At 49.7% G+C, this 20,083-nt stretch overlaps 1 protein-coding gene across 4 annotated transcripts in view; it reads right to left on the bottom strand.

The window, feature by feature from the left end:
* Positions 1-20,083, bottom strand: part of WDR7 (WD repeat domain 7) — a 1,596,127-nt gene that overhangs the window by 1,333,796 nt on the left and 242,248 nt on the right. For all 4 annotated transcript variants that reach the window (XM_085630124.1, XM_085630134.1, XM_085630121.1 and 1 more), the window contains 2 exons: positions 9,408-9,656; positions 8,434-8,654 (listed from right to left, as the gene is read on the bottom strand). In XM_085630124.1, the coding sequence (XP_085486250.1) occupies positions 8,434-8,654; positions 9,408-9,656 (470 nt within the window). The remainder of the gene's footprint in view (positions 1-8,433; positions 8,655-9,407; positions 9,657-20,083) is intronic.

Below are 20,083 nucleotides of genomic sequence, written 5' to 3'. Positions count from 1 at the left end.
CCTGTTCAGAACAGCTTTGAATTTATGATTCAATTTCAGCTCTTTCATGCCCTCTTTGGCCAGGTCACTGACAGTGCACAGGCACACTTATCCAAATTCTAAATGTGTTCACATCTAATATTCAGTGACAATAATATGAGTTTTCAACATAGTAACACATCAGCAAGTCAATAAATTTGCAAATAATCTCTGTGACACTCTCCTATTTCTCATATGTGAGGTCCTGTTTTGACCTAAAAGAACCTTCTTTGATGGGTGTTGCCTAAACCTTCAACAAAACGTTTCTCTGGAAAGTGTCCGTAACAGAGTCTGATACATCACCCAAGTTAAAAATAAATTAAAGGAAAATAGTATTTATATCAATCTGTTTAAGAAGTATTCAGGGTTATCAGGGCAAGACTCTGCAGAACAGAGCTGGCTCTATCAGGGGGCCCCTGAAAGGTTGGGGCCCTGGGCCAGAGGCTCTGTTCATGCCCAGTTCCAGAGGGGGAAAGGCTCAGACTGGACTTTGCAAAAGCCCATAAGTAGCTGTTTCCAGACTTTCGAGGCACACCATGCCTTGGAGTGCCTCTTCCCACCGTCTGAGTGGGGCTTCGGACTTCGGATTCCTGCGCACTCTTACTGGGTGAATATTCAGTACTAAATTAAAAGAATCCTGCCAAGAATCCTGGACTGAATTCCTGGCAGGGGTCAATGGAGGTATTTCCGGCCAGAAACATATGTTTAAAAATTCCTTTATGAACAGTATGAACAGGATCCACTCTGACTCCTTCATGAATGGGGCCAGCTGCCCTGCCCACCCCAGACGTTGGGGTCCTTTCGGCTGAAAGAGAGGAAACGCCCTGACGCTGCCCCCGCGTGCACCTAAAAAGTGAAGTTTAGGGATGCCTCAACCTGGATGAAGTCTTCAAATTAGATTTGTACAATTTGTTGCAGCTTTCTCACAAAAGGAATAAGGTGCATTGAAAAACATAATCAAACTAATTAGCAAAAATATTTCAGAATGCTTCTGAAAGACTATTTCAGTCCTTCCTTAAATTATTATAGTCATGACAACCAAAACTATGCTATGCTGGTGCGCTTTACTGGAAGAGCAGAAACAAGCATGCCAGAATGCATGGACCGCATCATTCCTCTCACTCATATCACATGAAATGCAGGTTCAAATTGGTCTTTCACTAACTAATAAGTCAGTCAAGCAGTGGGAATGCAATCTGTTTAAATACCGGAAAGAGAGAAAAAATCTGAACAGAAAGGCTGCCAGATCTCAAGAGACTTACAGCAAAACCTCTTGCTGCCTCGCTGTATGCCATCTGGCATGAATATGCATCCAAGCTATATTAAATCAAACTCCTCCGGTCAAAGGGTAAGTGGGAGTTATTGAACCAGCTAAGCAAATATATTATGATTTAATCATCAGTGCATAACGTGGTTAGCTCTGCAATGCTGCATCTAATGGAGGTTTGCTGGGCCTGCAGGCGGGATCCACGGACACCTCCTCTCCGCCCTCCAGCTTGTGTTTCAATTAAGGCCCTGGTCTTTAAGCGCATGTATTGATAAGCGCTAAGCTAGCTGCACGAGCAGTCGGGTCATTAAATTGGGATCTCTTCTAGACCTAGCCAGATAACGCTTCGTCTTCACTGAACAGCAGATCCTGATCAATATGTGATGAGCTTGGGGAGGAAAGTCAATGCTGCAAACAACGCTTTTTAAAGGTTTCCATGATTACAAGGCACTTGCACTGCAAACTGTTGTACTGGCGTATTCATAGGTCTTGAAAACACATATTAACAGTGGTGGCTCCTCCGCTAAGGCGGAGGAGGGTCGCCCCACTGCTCAAAAGGACAAATAAAATTATAATAACTATCATTATCATTTTTTTTTCTGTTCAAGTCAGTGGCTCGCAGTGCAGGGTGGCCAGAGCAGGAAGAGGAGTGGTGTGCAGCAGCCAAACAGTCCTGCGCACTTTACATGAACAATGGCACTCAGACCAATCACAACGCTGCATTGCAGCGTTGTGATTTTCTATGTGGAGCGTGGGTGCTTCCTGCTGCTTCCTGCTACCAGCGGAGACAGGAAGAAGAGGACGGAGGAGAGGAGGGTGGCAGGCCGGACCAGGTAAGAGGTTTTTCTTTCCATTTAATTTCCTTCATGCCCCCCTCGCCCGTCCCACCACTCCCGATCGGTAGCAGCCGCTACTAGATATACTTGCACTGTATAATACATCTTACACAACAATGTGGACGATGAGAAGCAATTTTTAAATGTTTCATCTTTTTGAAGATAGGGGTGTGCGACAGACTGACCTGAATGGGTAGAGATGACTCCTCTGATTATGCAGGGTTGGCCTCCCAGTGAATCGCGTGAAGCAGGGATCTGCCTAGAAAACCAATGTGTGGAACAGGAGGGCTGAGAGACTGAGTGGGGGATTAGGGGGCAGGGGAGTGTGTTTGTGTGTTCCCCTTTTTATGAAAATGACTTGCAGACCTGAAGCATCTCATTAAAAAAAAAGCTTCCACCTGGACCAGAGGTGATCAAACGGTGGGACGCCCCTACCTAGGGGTCCCTGGCGGAATCACCAGGATGAAAGGGGAGGGGGGGTTAAGTTAGGGCATGGGTCTCCAACTTTTTCTGTACTGAGAGTTACTTCTGCTCAAGGAAAGTACTCACGAGCTGCTAGCATATTTTATCACTGTAAATTAATGACCACATAGAACACTACCTAAGCAAGATTATCAGTAATGACCACCCAAGCAATACATGTGAGGATAATTATTTAAATAACAGTCAAAGCATCACATGTCCTGCTGCACAAAGGACATAACCATAGCAATAGGTCGCCTCAACTCAGCTTGAATTATCTTTCAACTCACAAGCATTGCCATTTTTATACGAGGGGTGGCCACCATTGTCAGGGATGGCTACAAGTTGGCTAGTCATGCTCTTAATAGGCCAATGATGGCTTCCAGAATGCCATATCTAGATCAAGAATGCCCAAAATGGTCAAAGATACTCACTATTATGCCATACGCACTTTTATAACATGAACAAACACACAATTGTGCCAGAGATTAACACACTGCACTGTCCGTTGTGCTGTTCCACTGGGGAACACACAACTGCATGACTGTTAGCATTTAGTGTCCCAGTGATGGTGGCAATGCGTTCGCTGGGAGGGGGCTTATGTGCCTGCATGAGCTCCTTCTGAAAGTACAGAAGGCCATCATTCACAGTGAAATAAGCCAATGGCTGGAGTGGCTTGATCAAGTGTCTCAGGCTGTATACTGTAGTGAGCGAAAATGAAAAGTGAATGACACAGCAACAGACAAATAGTGAAAGCGGATGATTGAAAGCCCGTATACATTAAAGATATAGTTTTAGTAAAATAAAAAAGGTATTGGCTAGCATCAGAACTACAAATGATTTGACTGAAAAAACGTTCATTCACTGCATACAATCTACTAAACAGGTGCAATCATTATGTAAAGTATCAAAAACTGCACATACAATACCAGAAGTTCGGTTATGTTTTATGTTTAGGGAGTTTGCAAGAGCTGCCAATGGTATCTTAAATCCCAGAATCCATTGGGCAGGAATCAGGCTGACCTTAGATTGAGGTAACGTTCCAGTAGACCCAGGTGGTCTCTGCTTGGGGGACCGAAGTCTCACCTGGAGGTCTCAGGGCATCTGTGCAAAATGTCAGCATGGATTATGTAAAACTGAACTAGTAAGAGTGAGGTCATCCACTGCTATGTCTGAAGTTTGTTGATTGGTTGAAGGTCTGTACACTCCTCCTTAGACGCGCAGGATGAACGGAGCTGCCTGATCGGACGCAACATGTAATTTGGATACAGGGCCCGTCGATCCCTATCCTATGGTGCTAGTTTTTCATATTTAAGAGAGTTCAAGATGTGAAAATTTTGTGAGGAGGGTACAAATTGACAGTTGCTGAGTTTAGTATGAATATGCGCGAAAGGGATTCAGTGAGGATTAGACTGCCTAGGAGATAGGGGGTTTATCTATAAGAGAAAAAGAAAGCAAGTCTGAGAGAAAAAGAAAAAAAGTGATGGGCGGAAAGCTAGACTTATTTTCCAACCACTGTTAAGTTTTTAGGACCACATTCCAACCCATAGGTTTTTTTGGGCCCCAAATTCTTGTCTTTGTCTCCTACAACCAGAACAGTCCTCTCCAGATCCATTTCACAAATAAGCACATGCAACCCTTAACCAATTTCAGTCTTTTGAGCCTCGTCAGGGAGATGCAGCTTCCAATGGCCCAGGAAGCAGGGACCCACGGCCGGGAATACCCACTGCTCTCATGGCACTTGCGCTCTTATTTAGAAAACCAAAAAAGGGATGGGAGAATGATTTAATGAATCTCACCCACTGATAATTACTTGCGGCTGCACTTCAAATCATCATTTGCCACTCTAGACAGAGACTAGCCATACACAAATAAGTCACTTTTTGTTTTTCTAAACCCACTTACAGTCAAGACAACGGTTCTGAGAGCAGACATTGGCAAAGCCAATAGGTCTCTGGGGAAGAGTGGGTGTCAACAGTTAAAACAAAACACCACTACAGACAAATCCAGGTGGAGCAGGGGAAGCAACGGACAAGTTGTGAGTGGAAGAGGAGAGCAAAACAGGGGGCGTGGATTTCAGAGAAGAAGCACACAAAGGAGAAACTAAGAAAACACATGTGCTTGCATGGAGTGCTGAAGCAAAAAGAAAAAAAGTAGCTCCCAGAATGGAAACAGTGGAAGGATAAAAGTAATCCAATTAAAAGGATAGACAAGCATTGGCATAGCCAATAGGTCTCGCCTTTGGGACCTTATAAGTGTTTAACCATGCAACAGTTGATGTTGTTCCACCAAGGATGTTGTGCTGCATATCTAAATACTTATAAGGTCCCAAAGGCGAGACCTATTGGCTATGTCCTTTCTTGCTTTAGGGTCTAAAACACCATAGCTACGCTCATGGCTGTGTTTTGTTGAAATTTGCCTAAGCAAATACGAGTCAGTCAAAATTTGGGGCTGTTCATGGATATAAAAGTGTGCAAAATTTCAAGTATTACAAATCCCAACTTTTTAGAACCAGAGAGGCAGAAATATAGCGGACTTCGCAGCCGTTGAACAGGAGCATTGAGCAGCTCCTACCCTGGATAGCAAGCTGGCGCGAAGAAGATGACTGCCATTAGAATACTAATGGACAAACACAGAAAGAAGGGGACGCGTGGGCCCACGCGGCCGTCCTTCCCACAGTGCCGTGTGGTCTGTGTAATTATGATGCGAGGAGCAGGCTGTGCAGTATTTTGAGGCACTGTTTGTGGTGGTTAAAATGCTTTGATCCACTTGGATGGCAAGCCAGCAGATGCGGATCGTACTGCGTCAGGCGAAGTGAAGAGGAAGGAACCGGGGAGGGAGGAAGTCAGCAGCTGACACTCTCAGATGACGGAGGTGGAGGAAATCTGTTCAACCATTTACATGTGATCCAGAATGGTAAAGTGGAATGCTGTGTGTCTTCTACAACAAAGGTACTGCCACCATCCAAAAAAGGAGTTTGAACACGTACACAACGGCAATTCGCCTCTGGATACTAAGTCACCTCTATGCAAAACGGATACTAATGTTCAAACTCTCTCCAAGTACTCATAATTCGTAAACCAAGAAAAAGAATCAAGGGTATCACAACTTATCGAGAAAAACCTTAGTGCCACAATATGGAACTTGGACATATCTTGGTAAAAAAAAAATACACTGTGGGAACAAAACCTAACATAAACGGTGCTTTTCTGCGTACATTTATGTCTCTTTGACATCGGTTTCACATTCGTTGAGGGCCGTGCCAAAGCCCTATTTTATTTAGTATCAGATGACCTAAAGCTAATGAAAACATGGTTTAGAAAACTCTGAAAAGCACACACCCTCACGAACAGGCGCAACCCCCCCAAAAAAACATCTTGTTTTCGATATACAGATGATTAAAGGTTTTTACACACAAAAGCAGAAAAAAAGTCAAGTCAACACCATTCCGGGTTAAAAGGGCAATAGCTGCACGCAGCTGAGAAGCATACCACTGCTGCCCATCGTAAGACTCTCCCCCAAGTGTTATCTTCTTTCCAACTGTTATCAAGCCTTCACCTTTTCTGGAGAAACTGGCGCTACACTGATCACACTACAGTGCCACCGAATTGCCTTTTCACAGACCGTAAAGTCAGCAGCCCTCTGCTTGTCCCCTCCCATGAAGCTGGCAGTTCTCCAATGAAGTACATGTGTATGAGGAGACACACACTTGCCGTGTTTGAAGACACATTCTCATTTCGGGGCTTCGTAAACGACTAGCAATAATGACCGAAAGAAAGGGGGATCACAAATAAAAGAAAACAAGGAAGTTAACCGCGGGGCCAAAGTGAAAGTGATCGCGGGGAAAAATGCTACCGCCGGCCACAGCTTGCAGTGTATGTGCGCGTGTGGTGCGCACGCAGCAGTAATCATGCCATATGGCGCCTCTGCTCAAGCGCGCGCCCGAGCACATGCACTGCAAGCAGTGGCCGGCGGTAGCATTTTTTGAAGCCCTTACTTAAAGTCTCGCCAGACCAGCGCAAGCGCTGGGTCAGGCGAGACCTAAAAAAAAAGCTATGCTCCAGGAAAAAACAAACACTAGAGGAAGAAAAGCAATCAAATAATTAGTACCAAAAGACATATTCTGCTACTTCTCGCATTAATAAGGATTCATGTTGCTCGACGCACAAAACACAAATTTTGGCATTAGCACTACATAAAAAAGAAAGAAAAGAAAAGTTCTATCAAGCAAAATCCCATTTACATTACAAGTCTAAATGGTCATGTAAGGCACATTCACTTTCAAAACGTTGCTTGTTTACAACTAAAGTGTGAGGTGCAAATGTCCACATATCCCTTTAGGGCGGCACACCGGCATCTCACCAGTTGCTGAGCACTTCTATTTTTGAAGATACAAGAGATTAGGTAATTGGCCCAAGATCATGAATCGTGGTTCAATGGAAAATTCAAGATTTCGAGTAGGTCTCCCAAGTACTTGGACAAGAAAAGTACGTCTTAACATCTTCATCCAATAACAACAAACTAACTCAAAATCTTTTTTATTTTTTTAATAATGCTGATGCATCAGCGACATTTTAGCATTGACCAAATCAACTTTCATACATCTATAAATAACGAAGTACATATTTTATTCCAACAACAAGGGTCCCAAATCATTCAAATGTTCAATAGGAAACCATCAATCTTCATTCTGATGAAGATCGAAAGTAGCATTACCACACAATATGAATACTGCCATAGATAACCGGGAACCTGCTATCCGCAATCTTCCCAATTCTGCCAAATCTTTTAAACCCTCTTATCTGATCCCACTCTTTTTGCGTACAAATAAAGTAACTTATACTCAATACAACTCATCTCTTTTGAATGGCTCAGTGACTTATCACTTCCTCAAAATTCTAACTTCATAAAGAGATGCATGGTAAGGTAAAGCGAATAGAAGCCGTGTAGTTACAGGGAGCCATTAGAATGCACATGTAAGGGGTAATAGTGTCCTAGAAATGTAGGGGCACATGCATCAATGTAGGCTTTTGAGATTCCTTATTTGCGATTATTAAGGAATCGCAATTAAGGAATTGCACAAGCCTATGCATGTAGGAATCGCTATAAAATTAGCGATTTCCAAACATTCCTTAATTGCGACTCACAAATTGCGAGTCGTAATAAGGAATACCTTCCCATTCATTCAGGAATGAATGGGAGATTGCAAGCGCAATTTGCAGGTACCAATAGGTACTCGCAAATTGCACATGCAATTTCAAGGGTGCAAGGGTGTCAAAAGGACACCCTGTTGCACCCCTGAAATTGAACTGTGCATACATGTTGCGTACACACATGACCCAAGGGCATGTGTGTGTGTAACCTACAACTTTGAAAAATGCACTTCAGTGCATTTTTCAAAGTTTTTGCAAATTACCATCCAGTTCAAATTGATGGTAATTTGCACCCCCATTAGCAAATCGCTATTTGAGATTTCATCATGCATTGCATTTAAGGAATCGCAATTTGCGATTCCTTAAATGCAATCGCAATTTAAGAAATCTCAATCAATTGCGATTTCTTAAATTGCGACAGTCTTTCAGTTCCATGCATCGCAGAGGCCCTTTTAGCGGGTGCAAACAGCCGATTTTTGCAAATCGCACCGTTTGCGCTCGCAAAAAATGTTGCTGCATGTGTCTGTTAATTCCTTGCTAAAATCCTGATCGTTGCCTCTTGTGCAAGTAATATCCAAGCTGCTAGGAACAAGGAAAAACATTCACATCACCTCTGCTTAATTTCATGCTTTTACTTATAACAGAGTAATACAAAACGAAGCCATAAGAAATCTGAAAACAAATGAAGTCAACTTACGCTACAGTTTTCGGGTGGGACTAGAAGCTGAGTAATCTCTCCGCCATGTACGCAGAAAATGTGTTTCATTTCGCCAGAAAATATGTCCCAGACAATGACTGAGAAATCCACGCCTCCTGAGATCAAGTATTTTTGGTCATAACGAGCAGACACTTGGTGGGGATACAGCAAGCAAGTCACTTTATTACGATGGCCACGCAGTGTCCTGTGAGGAGGCCAACCTGCAAAGTAAGCAAAGCAAAACTCTAAGAAGACAGAGGTCAGAGTAGTGTTTTCAGTACAAAGGACAGGCTTGAAAAGAAGACTTCTTCAGGGTGGGCTCACAAAGGTAAAACTCCATGCTCAAACTCCAAACTAAGCAAAGCGCAAGTTGTACAGGCCCTGGTCTTGTGCTCCTACAGAAAGCATAGCTTTAGAACTCCTGTGCATACACATCCTGTAATCCTCCACCACTGGCAGAGCATGATGGGTGTGGAAATCACTCCTTGACTGGAAGCACAAAATCTGTTTCCAGCACTCCACACAATACAGAGGTAATGGTGGTAAGGAGCAATGCAAAGGTGACGGCACTGATCTTGCTGCATGACGCCAGTGTCTAGGGTACAGTCTAAGGGTTCTGACAAACAGAGTGGGCCTTTAGGGAGCGGCACTCCACTGCACCCGTTCTTTCTTAAGAAAGAAGAGTCAAGGAAACCATCAACTTCCACTCACTAAGCTGTGACTGCACTACAGGCTGACCAAACTAAGCAATATTTCAAGATCGAAGGACAATAAAACATACACTTGTCGACAACTGTCTTGCGTTGAAGATGTTCAGATCTGCAGAACTGCGCTACTGTTCAAATGACTCAAAAATCAAACCTGTAGTGGTTGCGCAGAGACTTAATGAACACCATTGAATTCACTCCCCAATATAGTATTCTCAAGCACATCAAAAATCCCTCAACAAAGCGGACTATAAAGCAAAGCTGTACCTCGTCTTAACATATGCTCGCCTTGAAGAAGCTGCACAATGGCCGTCTGAGTGGCTGGCACAATAACAATGCTGCCGTCTTCACGACCACAGACCAGGCGCCCGTGGGATGGGATATACACACTAGCAGTCACCTTGAGAGGTGCACTGCTGTTTGGGATCAGGCTCAGCTGGTCGATAATTCCCGCAGGACAAGGGATAAGTTTATCAAAGGCTTCCTGCAGGCAGATTGACGTCTTCATTTTAAGTCCTGTGAAATAAACAAATATTTAATGGAAAAACACATTTGTTTTAACAAGTTCTTTGACAGCACGTGAACAGCCCAGCACAAGACATTTTAGGGTGCAAACTGGCAAGAATAAAAAAAATCACCAAGCAATGAATGCCCAAAGAAATTTCGGCCCAAAATACTACTTGGAATACAATTTCTAAAATGACGTTTTTTTTGCAGCTGAAGGGCAGAATATGGAAATGACTGGAAAAATCGGGACAAGAATACAAAAAAAGGTCTACAGAACAAAATGGGAATGAACCACGCACTGATCTTTTTAGGTTTATCGGAATATTGGCAGGAGACAAACAAAAACGGACAAAAAGCTCAATTCCTAGCACTCAATATAATACCAAATCTACATAGAATAATTTAAAAAGCCAGTAAAATTAAGTGCATAAGGGGATCAACCTTGGTACAATATGAATGCATGTGAAACACAAACCCAATTGGAGCTAAAGCCACCTGAAAGATTGGGAACTCTGGTACATGAGATGAAGCCCTCCTTTAAGCACTCCGCCAAACAAAAGTAAAGATACAGTGAAATGATAGATAGATAGATAGATAGATAGATAGATAGATAGATAGATAGATAGATAGATAGATAGATAGATAGATAGATAGATAGATAGATAGATAGATAGATAGATAGATAGATAGATAGATAGATAGATAGATAGATAGATAGATAGATAGATAGATAGATATAATGTTGAAATTGCCTTTTTGCAGGGTTGTTACCCATTTTTTCTGCTTCTTCGTCCTATTTTTCTGACCTGTTTTTGTTGGCTTCAGGACTCTGGTCACTTTACCACTGCTAATCAGTGCTAAAGTGTATATGCTCTTTGAGTAAATTGTTATTATAATTGGTTAACCATGATTGGCATATTTGATTTACTGCTAAGACCCTAGTAAAGTGCACTGAGTGTACCAGGGCCTGTAAACCAAATGTTACTAGTGGGCTTGCAGCACTGGTTGTGCCAACCACAGGAATAGCCCTGTATATGTATCTCAGACCTACCACTGTAGTGCCTGCATTCGCATTTTGTAACTGCCATGTCGCCCTAGCGAGTGCACCCATTTGCCAGGCCCTAGCCTTCCGTTTTCTTACATGCAAGGCATCCCCCAAGTAGGCCCAAGGAACCCCCTTGGGCAGGGTGCAGTGTATGTGAAAGGTAGGACATGTACTGGTTTGTGTGACATGTCCTGCTAGTGAAATGCTATGTATTTCGTTTTTCACTATTGAAAGGCTATCTGTCCCCTGGCTAACATGGGAGTTGCTTTGTAACATCTTTAAAGTATAACTTTCCATTGGGACAAGATAGAGAAGTGGAGTTTAGGCTCTCTGAACTCTGAATTTAATAACACGACTTATTAGGGAGACTGTTTTTAAATTGTATGTTTGAAAATTACACTTTTAGAAAGTAGGCATTTTCCGATTTTACTATTCTGTGCGACTCTGCTGTTTTTTGTATTTACTGTCTGGTTTTGGAGTGACAGGGACTGGGGATGTGCATTCACTATAGACCGCCACAAGGGGGAGGGGGGGTTTGAAGTGTGTCCTGCCTTTCCTGGGTGACTCATAGCTGAGCTGAATAGACCTTGGCTGCATTTAGAGTGGTGGGAGGAGTTTCACATTCAAAAAGGGAGCAACTTCCAGTTCCTGGGCACTGAGAATTGTGTGGTTAGTGCTGCAAAGAGAGACAAACAACTCTAACGACGTCAGCGACGCCGGGGCACCTCTCGCTGCAGCTCCTACACCCATAGACACCTGCCGACACCTGCAGTTATTGGCCTTCCCAACACCAGCGCTCGCACCGACACCAACACCGTCACTGCCACCAACCCGTTATCGCAGAGCTGATAACCAACGAGGGTGACTTCACAAACTCTTCGCATAGCCTCACTTGAACAGATGCCTCATCTCCGACTTCCTCTGTCCTGATCTCGATGCATCACCTCCTCGCAGACACGACATCACGCCTACCACGGGTCAACCAGGGAATCGGCTTCAACCTCGGCACGGACGCCTCACCTGTATTTATTGTGTGAGAGTGCTGTGCCAATGCTTTACACACTGCCTCTGTGATAAGCCTGACTGCTCGGTGCCGAGCAACCCAAGGGTGAGCACAGGTTATACAGTGAATGTATTCACCTTCCACTGACGGAAGTGGTAGGTTCTGCCTGGTAAAGGCCTCGCCTCAGCCAACCAGAAGGTCGCAGTTCCAACAAAAATATTATGAAACTGAAAAAGGAAGGGCTACATCAAAAGTACCACTTTTTCTTTGTAGAATATTGTAAATAAATCTCTGAGTGATAAGGCTTGCAATTTACTTAGCCTACTGGCTAACGCAACTGCCCCCAGTAAGCCTAACCTTCATGCCATAGTCTTAATGAAACTGCAGACCATAGGTTCGAATAAATTGTGTTTTAAAGCATTCAACATAACATATAGATCCCAGGTAATATGTGGTGTTCAAATATAAGAACAAAAACACAGGAGCAGGCCAGTTAAAATATCTCTGAACAACTACGCTTTATATGGAATAAGACTAAGGGCCTTATCTAGGCTTTGGCGGCAAGTGTACAGTTTGTATTGGTGGCATAAGCCTTTATCTTCGCCACCTTAATGGACTAACTGTCAGGCAAATTTAGAGATTACAACAGTGCCTGCAGTCCTCTCTGTATGTTAAAAGGAACTGGTGTCACTGGTGTCGCAATAGTTCCATTTGAAGTACAAAGTGCTTGGTGGACGTCCTCGGTCTGTTCTCTACCCCTTGCAGTCAGGTGTTTCCTGGTGGTGATGGCCAGAAAAAATAGACATTACATTGCCCATCCTAATAGGGAATACATGTAATACCCTTCATCTGATGGCCCCTACTTAGTCCAACCATTGGGGAAGCTGCCATACAACAGAGCTAATAAGGGATTCCTCAACACAGTTTAGGGTACGTGTTAGACCCGGCCTCGTAGCATGGCTCTTCCTGTCCTCGCACTACCTAACCTGGTACCAGGGACCCCAAGCACACGGCCCAGCCGATCCTTCCCACCAGAACACACACACGCAACCCGGGCCTCCCCGTCCATGGCCTCTCTCCTTTCGGCCACCCCGGGCACGCGTGCCCACTTCGTGCACCAAGATGGCCGCCCGGCCCCAGCACAACCCGGGCCTAGAGGCGCCACTCCGGCTGGAGGACATCACGCTTCCAGGGGATGAGAGAGGGAGGAGCAGTTTCTATCGCACCTCTGAACTCCCCTGGGACGGTGGGTTTCGATCGGCCCTCCGGCCTCCCTGAGGGCTGGCTCCACGCCTGCTGGGTGTCTGGGACTCCTCCCGACCCGGCCCTGAAAGGATCAAAAGACAATGGCAGGAAACCTCGACAAGCGACCCCCAGGTGACAAGACCCCTGCCTGCACAGACTCCGGACATCAAAGAGGGGTCGACCTATAACAAGGGGTGATCTGGGACTGTCCGGCAGATTCGCCTTGGAACATCTGAGCCCTGCTGAGTGACTCGCGGCTCCCCGAAGATCGTAAGAACTCGGAACTGGTACCTGAGCCTGCTGAGTGACTCGCGGCTCCCCGAAGAACGTAAGACCTCTGAACTTGTGCTTGAGCCCTGCTGAGTGACTCGCGGCTCCCTGAAGATCGTAAGACCTCCGAACTTGTGCTTGAGCCCTGCTGAGTGACTCGCGGCTCCCTGAAGATCGTAAGACCTCCGAACTTGTGCTTGAGCCTGCTGAGTGACTCGCGGCTCCCCCAGACTCTCTTTGGTCCCGCCGGACCCCACGACGACAAGCGTATCCCCCAGCTCGAGGATTGTGAGCTGTGCGCCGGGTACGCTCCTGCATTTGATCCATATCCCCCCAAAGACTGTCCCGCTACCTCCTACCCCCGCCAAGACTCTGTGAGCCCACGCTCTGCTTGTAAATATCTGCCTTGCTGATCATAAAGATCCTACCACTTCGATTTGATAAAGCTTGAATCCTAAGAACCCTCGGTGTGGTGTCTCTTTGTCGTGTGGTGCCAAGTGTACGATCCTAGGTACGAGATTCCTCCCCTGCGGAATCTCCCGCCAGTGCCCGGCTACGATACTTTGAGGGTGGGTCTCAGGACAGTCAGGGCCCCCTCCGGGCTCCTCTGAGGTCGCCTTCTAACATTGGTGGCAAGCGACGGGATTCGGGCCCATAACCTAGAGATCGTACCGTGAACGACTGACACACTACCGACAAAGATGGCAGAAGGAAGCGCCATGAGCCCCGCAGAAACCAACACCAACAGGGTGTTCCAGGTGGAACAACTAGAAGAATACACGCACAAAGAACTGAAGCAATTCTGCAAAGAACTTAAAATAGCTACCACCGGTCTCAACACCAAAGAAGATTTGCAGAAAGCACTGAAAGCTTGGGTGGATGCCGGGGCCTCCCGCCCAGAAGGCATGGGGGAGCGACACGACGAAGCAGAACCCACCCAAGGCGAAAGCCGCAGCAATCAGGTGCGAGGCTTCGTGCCAGACGGGGGCCTTTCCCCGGAAGAGCTCGCAGACAGAGAGAGAAGTCGCAATCACGAACTCGAGTTAGCCAAACTCAAAATCGAAGGCGAATTGAAATTAGCGGAAAAAAAGCTAGCAGTAGAACAAATGCGCGTACAAGGCGAATTGGAAGAGAAGAAGCTCCAACGGGAGCACGAAGGAAGGAAGCTCCAACTAGAGCACGAACGCAGCTTGAAGGAGATCGAGCTCAAAGCCAGAAACGAGGAAGGGAGGCCCCCGGGGAACCGAGAGGCGGCCTCCCCGGCGGAACAGAAGGTCCACATCCCCAAGGACGTGGTCAAAGAATATTATAAAAATGATGACATTCAACAATGGTTCAGGGCCTACGAGGTCGCCATGACCTCTCATCGGGCCCCGCAGAAGGACTGGGGGGCAGGGCTGTGGGGACGGTTTCTGAGCGAAGGAAGGGACACCCTGCTCGACCTACCCCTCTCCCTGCAGACCTCCTACAGCCACATGAAAGAGGCTCTCCTCACTAGGTACGGCCTCACCCCAGAGATGTACCGTCAGCGATTCCGGGACGGCAGGAAGATCCCGGGCACCACCTGGGTGGAGTATGTAAACTTTTTCAGTCGGGCCTTCGATGGGTGTTTCAAGGGCAGCAAGGTCACCACCCTCGAGGAACTCACCGACCTCATGTTGTGGGTTCACCTGGCGGCGAACTGCTTTGTGGAACTACGCCAGCATCTGCTCGACAGCAAACTCACCGATCCCCGGAAGCTGGCTGTGGAAGCAGACCGCTGGACCAACACCCGGGTCCCCCGGAGCAGTGTAGGAGAATACCCCCGAGCCAGTCAGGGACCACCCCGCCAGAGAGGGGGAGGGAACCAGGGAGGGCAGAGAGAGTCCCAGTCGAGTCCCCCGAAGGCCCAACCTCCACCTTTCCCGGCGCCCCCCCCACCAGTCTCCGGACCCCCCGGGAGACAGGGGCACCGGGTAACCATCACTTGTTTCCGTTGTCAAAGGCCCGGGCACTACGCCAATGACCCGGAGTGCCCCATGGCCCCCCAGGTCCCCCCTGCTGCAAACCCTGCTAGACAGATAGCCAACGTAGCCCTGGGGGAGGAGGTTGAGGACACCGGGGAGTGGGAACCCGCAGCTATGGCCCTAGTATCCCTGGGAGATAGAGAGATGGTCCCTGGTAGCCTCCTGCCCTCCAACACGAAGAAGTACGGGCAGCTCGTCAAGATCAATGGCCACCAAATAGAAGCCCTGCGAGACACCGGGGCCAGCATCACCGGTGTCCTCAGGCACTTAGTCCCCGAGGAGCAGATCCTACCCAACGTCTTTTGCCCCGTAATTTCCGCAGATAATAGAGAGAGTATGTGTCAGGTAGCCCTGGTGCCGTTTGAGTGGGGAGGGGTGATAGGTAAACTGAGGGTTGCCGTAAGAACCTCCCAGCCGGTCAACTGCCTCTTAGGGAACGACCTGGAGAGTTCTCCCTGGAAGTACGTCGAGCGCAAGGCCCACCTAGGGATGATGGGACTCCCCGAGTGGATGTGCGCCACCACCCGATCTATGTCCGCCCGACTCACCCCCCTGGGGGAAGTCGAGGACCCCCCGACCGAGGGAGTCAGAGCAGTCCCCGCCGAGGGTTCTCCCGTCCCCCCATCGGGAGGGTCAGTCGCCAGCGACGAACCCTCACCGTCCGACACCACCCCGGTCCCCGAGTTAGGCGATCTGGCCAAATTGGCCCCGTGGCGCCATGAGGGCGGGCCCACCCGGGAGGAGTTCTGCCGGAGGAGTTCTGCCGGGAGCAAGCCACCTGTCCTTCCCTGGTCGGACTACGGCACCAGGCCGAGGGCCAAGCCGCAGGCGACCAGACCGGAACGCACCGAGTTTATTGGGAGAATATCCTCTTGTACAGTGAGCAGAAGTCGGTGGAGCTAGGATCCGGCCGGGTGCTGGTGGTACCCCTACGCTTCCGAGACTTCCTCCTGGGCTTGGCCCACGACGTCCCCCTCGCCGGCCACCTGGGTCAAGACAAAACCTACAGCCGTCTCGTGACTCACTTTTACTGGCCTAGGATGAGAGTAGCTGTAGAAGCCCACTGCAAGTCCTGTCCCACGTGCCAGGCTAGTGGGAAGAGTGGGGGGAAGCGCAAGGCTCCCCTCCAACCCTTCCCGGTCGTCAGTACCCCATTCGAAAGAGTCGGAATCGACATCTTGGGGCCCCTGGATCCCCCCACCTCCCAAGGTCACCGTTTCATTCTGGTCCTAGTGGATCACGCCACCCGATACCCTGAGGCGATCCCCCTACGCACCGTCACGGCTCCCGTGGTGGGCCGAGCCCTGATGGGGATCTTTTCCCGGGTGGGTTTTCCCCGCGAGGTCGTGAGCGATCGCGGCACTAATTTTATCTCAAAATACATGACGTCCCTGTGGCAACAATGTGGGGTGTCCTATAAGTTCACCACCCCGTACCATCCCCAAGGGAACGGCCTAGTAGAAAGGTTTAACCGGACTCTGAAAGGGATGATCAACGGCCTAGAAGAACCCCTCCGGCGTAAGTGGGACGTCCTGCTCCCCTGCCTCCTGTTCGCTTACCGGGAAGTCCCACAGAAGTCCTTGGGGTTCAGCCCGTTTGAATTACTATATGGGCACCCCGTCCGAGGTCCCCTCAGTTTGGTTAAGGAAGGGTGGGAGGCAGCACCCCAGACCCCCCCACGAGATGTGTTCCAATACGTTCTGGCCCTCCGGAACCAGACCAGGAAGTTCCGAGAGCTGGCCGAGGCCAACCTGGAGGCAAGCCAAGAAGAGATGAAGCGCTGGTACGACCAGAATGCCACTCTGGTCGAGTTCCAGCCGGGCCAGCAGGTATGGGTCATGGCCCCCGTGAAGCCTGGCGCCCTCCAGGACAAGTGGACCGGGCCCTTCAAAGTGATTGAGCGGAAGAGTCCAGTCACGTACTTGGTGGACGTCCAGTCGCCCCGGGATCCCCTGCGGGTCCTACACGTGAACCGCCTCAAGCCTCACTTCGTACGGACAGAACTGAGCCTCCTGCTGGCCACCGATGACGGGGCCGAAGATGAGTCCGATCCCCTCCCGGACCTCCTGTGTGTCAAGGAGAAGGATGGCTCCGTGGAAGGAGTGAACCTCTCCCCATCCCTCACTGACCAGCAACAAGCGGACTGTCGCCAGCTCCTAGGACAATTCTCCGACCTCTTCTCCCTGATCCCCCGAGTCACCGACTGGTGTGTCCATGACGTGGACACCGGGGACAGCCCGCCAGTAAGACACCGAGCCTACCGAGTCCCTGACCGAGTCCGGTCCTGCATTCAAGCTGAAGTCTCGAAGATGTTGACCCTGGGGGTGATCGAGCCATCCGATAGTCCCTGGGCCAGCCCCGTGGTCCTAGTTCCGAAGGCAGCGGCCCCCGGTGTCGCCCCCGAGCTCCGATTCTGCGTGGACTACCGGGGGCTCAATGACGTCACCCGGGCCGATGCCCACCCCATCCCCCGAGCCGACGAGCTCATTGACCGACTCGGGGCGGCCCGGTTCCTCAGCACATTCGACCTCACCTGCGGATACTGGCAGATTGCGCTCACAGAGGAAGCCAAGGAGCGGTCCGCCTTCTCCACCCCAGATGGGCATTATCGCTTCCGCGTAATGCCCTTCGGAATGAAAAATGCCCCGGCCACCTTCCAGCGACTGGTGAATAGGGTCCTGGCCGGGATGGAACAGTTCAGTGCGGCCTATCTAGACGACATCGCTGTTTTCAGTTCCGGATGGAGTGAGCACCTCCAGCACCTCCGGAGAGTGCTAACCGCCCTGCGCCAGGCAGGCCTCACAGTAAAAGCCAGCAAGTGCCAGATTGGGCAAGGATCAGTAGTCTACCTGGGGCACCAGGTCGGGAGCGGTCAGGTCGCCCCTCTACAGCCAAAGATCGACGCCATCCTAGCCTGGGAACCACCCACCACCCAAACGGAGGTCCGAGCCTTCCTGGGCCTCACTGGCTACTACCGAAGATTCATCCGGGGGTATGGCAGCCTGGTTGGCCCCCTCACCGAACTCACATCAAAAAAAACAGCCCAAGAGGGTGCAGTGGACGACTGCCTGCCAGGAAGCGTTCGATGCCCTAAAGAAGGCCATGTGCACGGCCCCCGTCCTCCAGGCTCCCGACTACTCCAAGGAGTTTGTAGTCCAGACCGATGCCTCCGAGCATGGCATTGGAGCCGTCCTGTCCCAGGTGAATGACCAAGGCCTAGACCAGCCCATCGCCTTCCTCAGCCGGCGGCTGTTGCCCAGAGAACAGAGGTGGAGCACCATTGAGCGCGAAGCATTTGCCGTAGTCTGGGCCCTCAAAAAGCTGCGCCCTTACCTGTTTGGCACCCATTTCAAAGTACAAACCGACCATCGGCCCTTGCGATGGCTCATGCAGATGCGAGGAGAAAACCCTAAGCTACTGCGGTGGTCAATCTCCCTCCAGGGGATGGATTTCACCGTAGAACATCGCCCTGGTACGGACCACGCCAACGCTGACGGCCTCTCCCGGTTCTTCCGCCTCAGCGAAGAGAACCCCCCAAGATGATGGTTAGTTCTCTCCGGCTTTCAGCTGGGGGGGGACGCGTGTTAGACCCGGCCTCGTAGCATGGCTCTTCCTGTCCTCGCACTACCTAACCTGGTACCAGGGACCCCAAGCACACGGCCCAGCCGATCCTTCCCACCAGAACACACACACGCAACCCGGGCCTCCCCGTCCATGGCCTCTCTCCTTTCGGCCACCCCGGGCACGCGTGCCCACTTCGTGCACCAAGATGGCCGCCCGGCCCCAGCACAACCCGGGCCTAGAGGCGCCACTCCGGCTGGAGGACATCACGCTTCCAGGGGATGAGAGAGGGAGGAGCAGTTTCTATCGCACCTCTGAACTCCCCTGGGACGGTAGGTTTCGATCGGCCCTCCGGCCTCCCTGAGGGCTGGCTCCACGCCTGCTGGGTGTCTGGGACTCCTCCCGACCCGGCCCTGAAAGGATCAAAAGACAATGGCAGGAAACCTCGACAAGCGACCCCCAGGTGACAAGACCCCTGCCTGCACAGACTCCGGACATCAAAGAGGGGTCGACCTATAACAAGGGGTGCTCTGGGACTGTCCGGCAGATTCGCCTTGGAACATCTGAGCCCTGCTGAGTGACTCGCGGCTCCCAGAAGATCGTAAGAACTCCGAACTGGTACCTGAGCCTGCTGAGTGACTCGCGGCTCCCCGAAGAACGTAAGACCTCCGAACTTGTGCTTGAGCCCTGCTGAGTGACTCGCGGCTCCCCGAAGAACGTAAGACCCCTGAACTTGTGCTTGAGCCCTGCTGAGTGACTCGCGGCTCCCTGAAGATCGTAAGACCTCCGAACTTGTGCTTGAGCCCTGCTGAGTGGCTCGCGGCTCCCTGAAGATCGTAAGACCTCCGAACTTGTGCTTGAGCCTGCTGAGTGACTCGCGGCTCCCCCAGACTCTCTTTGGTCCCGCCGGACCCCACGACGACAAGCGTATCCCCCAGCTCGAGGATTGTGAGCTGTGCGCCGGGTACGCTCCTGCATTTGATCCATATCCCCCCAAAGACTGTCCCGCTACCTCCTACCCCCGCCAAGACTCTGTGAGCCCACGCTCTGCTTGTAAATATCTGTCTTGCTGATCATAAAGATCCTACCACTTCGATTTGATAAAGCTTGAATCCTAAGAACCCTCGGTGTGGTGTCTCTTTGTCGTGTGGTGCCAAGTGTACGATCCTAGGTACGAGATACCTCCCCTGCGGAATCTCCCGCCAGTGCCCGGCTACGATACTTTGAGGGTGGGTCTCAGGACAGTCAGGGCCCCCTCCGGGCTCCTCTGAGGTCGCCTTCTAACAGTACGCCTAACTCTTAATGA

This window comes from Triturus cristatus, chromosome 2_1, assembly GCF_964204655.1.
Source record: "Triturus cristatus chromosome 2_1, aTriCri1.1, whole genome shotgun sequence".
Taxonomy (NCBI): domain Eukaryota; kingdom Metazoa; phylum Chordata; class Amphibia; order Caudata; family Salamandridae; genus Triturus; species Triturus cristatus.
Note: the sequence above shows the minus strand (reverse complement) of the source record. Positions and strands in the feature narration are given on the sequence as shown.